Genomic DNA, 5,935 nt, shown 5'->3' with positions numbered 1-5,935 from the left:
TAAAATAATTCATCTAAAATAATGTCTCCCAATGCATTATTAACGCAGAATTAATAATACGCATTGGATTATCTTTACTTTCTCCGTATATGTTTTTCTTCAGAATCAGCAAGCAGAGATTTTGAAGTTCTTATAGGTGGCCTCTCATGGTGGTTTCACAGGCTGCAACTTTCTTTCATGGAACTCTGTTTTCTACAGTTTGGTCAAGAAGGGTGGCACCAAGCGGGACGATGAAGCCGCCTTTTTTTGCCCTGCATTTTCCAACACAGAGTAATCGATTGCAGAAAGCTTCAAAGATTTTTTGCAAGGTTTTCAGTCTTCTTCCATTGTTAGCCAAAGGAAAATATTAGTTTGTTTCTTATAACTGTTTAGAAGGTGCAAAGCTTTTAGTAAATGCATATTGAAATTTGCGAGTATACATTTCCATTAAATTGTCTTTTTTTTTTTTTTCTGATTATATACTTATTTACTTGCTGCAGATTAATTGTTGCAATCTTCTAGTTTTCAGTACCAAGTATGGATGTCCCTATATTCTGGAGGATGACTGTGATGATGATGATGATGACGATGATGATGATTGTGAAGAAGAAGATGATGATGATGACGAATGTGAGTGTGAAGATGATGATGATGAGGAGGAGGAAGACTGTGAAGATGATGACGATGATGACGATGATGATTGTGAAGAAGAGGATGAGGATGATGATGATGATGATGATTGTGAAGAGGACGATGATGATGATGACGATGATGATGATGAATGTGAATGTGATGGCTTATCTGATGAGAGAAGCTAGTTCTAATTTCCATTTTTTGTGATTTTCTATTTCTTTTATATTTATTTTAAGTGTATTAGGTGACTAATTCTCCTTGGAATTAGACTAACCAGGCTGAAAACTAATCTACTCTGATGGCTATCATAGGATATGTTGTGGAATCGAAACAGCTGAACTCTAAAGCTTTCTTTGTTAGCAACTTCAGTTTCCTTTGAACTATTATTGTTTCTTATGTAGAAAAGAAAAAGGTGAAAACATATTTTTTAAAAAAGAAAAAAAATAGGTTCTAATATGCTTAATTGAAAAAATATATTTATCAAACCAGTTTCCATTTGAAGCATTTTTGTGATCTTTGTTGTGACAAAATCAAAAGCCCTAAATATTTTATAGTTGTAAGGTTTTTAGGAGTATCGTGTCCTCCCAAAAGAAAAATACAACATATTATTTTCGATATTTGTCAGGTAACAAAAATAAAATTTTAAATAGAATTTTGTATTTCTATGACATTTTGTTCATCATAGACTCTACAAAAGCTTCTCATTATTTTCAATATTTAATATAAAAATCATAATAACTCGTGCTTGAATGATCTTAACACAACGAGATTCAGAAAAAAATAAAGAACCTTCAAACTTTCACTCATTCATCACTAATCTATTTCTTTTTCAATATTTGTGTGTCAATCCATTATACTTACATGAACTCACATACCCACACACACACATAAAAATGTATGTATCTACATATATACATACATATATAAAGGTGATATATATATATATATATATATATATATAGTGGAAGATTGAAATGCATACTACTCAAATCTCATGAATTTATATTATATATGTCTGTGTGTGTGTGTGTCTGGGTGTCGTCAGTCGTGATCTGTTGGTAGAGCAGCTTCTTTGAAGGTCGTAAGTCTCCCTCAAGTCACGAGTTTGAATCCTCCTCTAACCAATTTGTCAATAATGAGGGTTGTCCTCGAATAGTTAGGCACATGAGATTGGTTGGGGCTCGTATGATAGCCTCAGGTCATTATGTATATATTATATATATATATATAATTCCACGGAATATGAATTCCATGGAATATAATAGAAACTTTCACTTTTCAAATCATAAAAAGAATAGCACAACTCTAAATAGAGAATTATGAAAATTTCTCATTTTATTTCGATTAACTCTTTTTATATTTTTTACAATCAAAATATATTTATAATTCATTTCATTAAAAATAATATATATATTTTTTTTAAATCTAACACTCAGAATTTTATCATTTATGCTTAAACATAAGAATGGTTTAGATCACTCTTTAAAATTTAAATATCAGAATTATAAGTTTGTAGAATCTCACCCACTTTTTAACCTTACCATAACTTTAATCACTAAATGTTTAACTCGTCCTTCTGCCTATCAATAACACCTGGGTTTTATTTTTAAATGGCATTTTCTCTTGTGCCAAGATATTCATTATTTGAGCAATGAATCATTCTTATTAGAAAAATCAATAAATTATCATTAAAAATTTGTATATCAAGATTTAGTAAGGTAGATTAAGCTCCACCAATACAATGAAATTCAACTTTGTCATTCATTCTATCATGAATGAATTGTTGGTGGCCTAACAATAGCAATGTAAGGTTTTTGTATTCCCACTTTGGGGGCTGGGAGAAATTATGATAGGTGCTTTGACATGAAGGAAACAAGCAATTCTTTAGGGAAATAGATCTAATAGAAACTCATGGGATAATTTGGCTTCTAAGAGAGAAACAATATCAACCTTACAAGCATATACACAATGTATAAACAAGGAATTCATCCATTTTCTTGAAAATCTCTTAAATAGATGGTTATTCAACAATTTCAATCATGTATAGTTTAGCCATTAACCATAAATATGCTTGTACTTTTGTTTGGATGATCATGTATGTACACTATGATGTATGTCGCCTAGCTGTAGAAAGGGTTCAGCTGTCAAACGTAGTGTATACATGTTCAATTGTGAGTGGTTTGATCCCGTTTCTAATCGAGGAACTCGGACACTCGACTCGTATGATATTACCAAAATTAAGATGAACAAAAGATATGTAAAATATGACCCATTTATTCTGGCATGTTGGGTCAGTTAGGTATATTGTCTTCGATATCCTGGCCGAATAAGGGATAAACTTGATTAGGATGTCGTATTGAAGAATAGATCACAAAAAATTGTTGAGATACAAAATGTTATCGAGCATATTCACCAAGAATTAGTTATGTCTGATTTTCATATTCATCTTAGCTCAATCAATGAGGAGTTTCCCCTGGAGGATACCAAAGGGATTCATGAAGAAGTTCCTCTACATATGGATGAAAATGATGATGAAATTGAAGAAGAAATTTTAAGTTCTTCAACATCTGAATCATCAAATGAAATGGACTAAAAAATGGTACGTATACTTAGATGATTAGTTTCTGCACCTTTTTTCTTTTACTCTTGCATTGTAGTTTTCTTGCTTAATTTTCTTGATTTTATACTTAGTCATGAGATCTTTCACTTTTTTGCTTTTACTTTTATGTCTTATATTACATACTAATTCTGCTTATTAATTATAATTTTTTTCCTGTTATAGATGGCAAGTTCTCAGCTTCTTGAGAAACCTTGCGTTCAGGGGACTTTGACGAACACGTATCGAAGGTTGAAGAAGGTTGTCTATGGCGTTGACATGTACAACACTCGTGCAGCTAATTTGATGGCCCCTTCTCTTGCCCCTCCTCCCCCACCAAGTCCCTCGCAATAACCACCTCCCACTCCACCTTATTTCCACCGAGCATCCTCATATGACAAGCCAGGCCCCTCAACTCCAGCACCTGAGATAGCTGACACCGCCAACAGAGTCTATATTGAGCCATAAGGTGACTTATACATCAACATTCTTTTTTGCAGTATAGTAATTTTCATTTTTCATTTCATTTTATAATGTATCTAATGTTTCATTTGCAGGTTCTACTCCTCCAGGTCACCCGTGATGCAGATCATGGAGATTATTTAGAGCAGGTATGATCAGTCATATCTCTCATGGAAGCAGATACCGATGGTTACACGGGATATGTATTTTGGGGAGTTTGATGTATGATATTTAAATTTGAATTATAAGATTAATTTCTACCCTTTTTGAATCTAATAATGAAGCTTACATACATTATAATATGATGATGTCATTTTATTTGTTGGCAGAACATCACCAACAGATCCGGCAGATATAAGGTTCGTGTCAGGTATAGGCTCAGAGGTATGTTCATGACAGAGAGTTAGAAGGGGCAGTGTATCTCGTGGGATGGGGAAGAAGTCTAAGCTAAGTTAAATCAAGCATGAGCCTCTTTGGAGTGCCGGAGGAAGAGAAAAACAAATCAATAGAACTGAACGACAAAGGAAGCTATAGGGGCCGCACTCCATATTGGAGATTTGATCCCCCACACAGCACTATCGGAGGCTGGTAAGATTATGTCAAAATTCAAAAACTTACATAATAATGTAATTATTTGACTCAATTATTTATCTGATCATGTACACATGCCAAGGAGCTTAACAGAGAGTCATCCTCCGCAGAGTTGCCACACATCAGAGTGCGGTCAAACAATAGTAGGTATCTGACCACTCTCGGCGTGTCAATGTAAGTTTTAAAAAATTAATTTCATTAATATGTCAATTAAAATTTAAAATGCTTTGAATTTTGTTATGAATGAGGAGTAAGAGTAGCTCTGGGGGATACAAAAGTAAATGGCTAGCCAGGTGTCACCGTCTGCTAGCAGTGGTAGTTAGTCTACCACTACTCAGTCCAATTTTGAGTTTTAAACACAGACAAAGGTGAAGAAGAAGGGGAGAGTGTACAACCTTAGAGCAAAGAGAGTGGCGTTTGAGGCCAAGCGTTCCCTTGCAGTAGTGGGTGCCCCTAGCTCGTCATAGGCTCGACATTAGGAGCTTGTTAGGTGAGTGATGATGATAATTGAATATCTCCGACAAGTGTGTGAAGGCCAGCAACTCGTTGCAGAAAGTCTAGCATGCATGATGTAGAGTTTTGATCATTGAAGCAATCAACATATTTGTCCAATCGAGGAGGATGAGCGGGAGGAGCATGATGATGATGAGGAGAAAGATTATATTTTTTTTCTCTATTTGATGATGTTCCCACGACATAGGGGCTAACTTTATGATTTTTTCCTTTTATACATTGTGCAAACTTTCAGTTTTTGGTGTTATGAATTTTGAACACTTTAATTTGTCTATAATTAATCTAATTTGATATCATTTTAGATAGGTTGCACATTTCTTTTATGAATTACGATGATAAATAAATATTCTATTTTATAGATTATGTTTGTTATGTCCAGCTATGTGGAAATCTAATTGTTTTATTATTTTTTTCTAGCAAGTTCGCGTCGGATTAGCGTCGAAATATTCCGACACAAAAGCCAACAATCAGCATTCGATACATGCAGCCGCTAAATCGACGCAATAGCGTCCAAACAGTTCAAAGCTAATTAACGCCGGACATGGCGGGCGCTAATCATTGTTGACCATGTTTGACGCTAATTAGTGTTTGACATATATGACATTATTGCGCCATCAAACCAGTGTCGTCCTTTTGTTCGACGGAATTTTTTATTGGCAAATATTTTTTACAGTAATTCGGACACAAATTAAGATCCTTTGCTAATGTCGACGTAAAATCAATTACTGACGTTCGTTTTAACGTCAAAAAAAAGAAAAAAGAACCGCGCTAATTTATCATAACATCAGAAATGACAAATGCTAATCGTCATTTTCCTATCTGAAAAACCACCTTTCAAAAAATCAGTGAAACCTTTCCAAAAAAATGCAGACTTCATTTTCCAAAGATAACACTAAACAAGTACTATATTGATGCATGTTATAAACCTACCAATTTTCATTCATGCCAGTATTGCGCATCTTCTCCATCTTTATGACTGTTTCTTCTTCTAGGGTTTCGGGAGACGAATTGATGTTTCATTGTCTGCTCAATTTTTATTAAGGTGTTCTTAAAAATTCATATAGGGTCATGTCGGATCAGATGGGGGCCACTTATCAAATTAATATTAAAGCTGGGACGTAGGACTCTGCAACATTTTCTCCATGTTTGACAAGGCAAGCA

General features: G+C 34.2%; 1 protein-coding gene across 1 annotated transcript; it reads left to right on the top strand.

Annotated features, from left to right (window-relative positions):
- On the top strand, positions 1-797 carry LOC110019502 (PH domain-containing protein YHR131C-like). Its single transcript, XM_020717183.1, has 2 exons — positions 1-308; positions 480-797. The coding sequence occupies exons 1-2, from the start codon at positions 147-149 to the stop codon at positions 795-797; spliced, it is 480 nt and encodes a 159-aa protein (XP_020572842.1). The 5' UTR covers positions 1-146.
- The last annotated feature ends 5,138 nt before the right edge of the window (positions 798-5,935 follow it).

Source organism: Phalaenopsis equestris, unplaced genomic scaffold, assembly GCF_001263595.1.
Source record: "Phalaenopsis equestris unplaced genomic scaffold, ASM126359v1 Scaffold000002, whole genome shotgun sequence".
Classification (NCBI taxonomy): Eukaryota; Viridiplantae; Streptophyta; class Magnoliopsida; order Asparagales; family Orchidaceae; genus Phalaenopsis; species Phalaenopsis equestris.
This window is presented reverse-complemented; position numbering and strand designations above follow the sequence as displayed.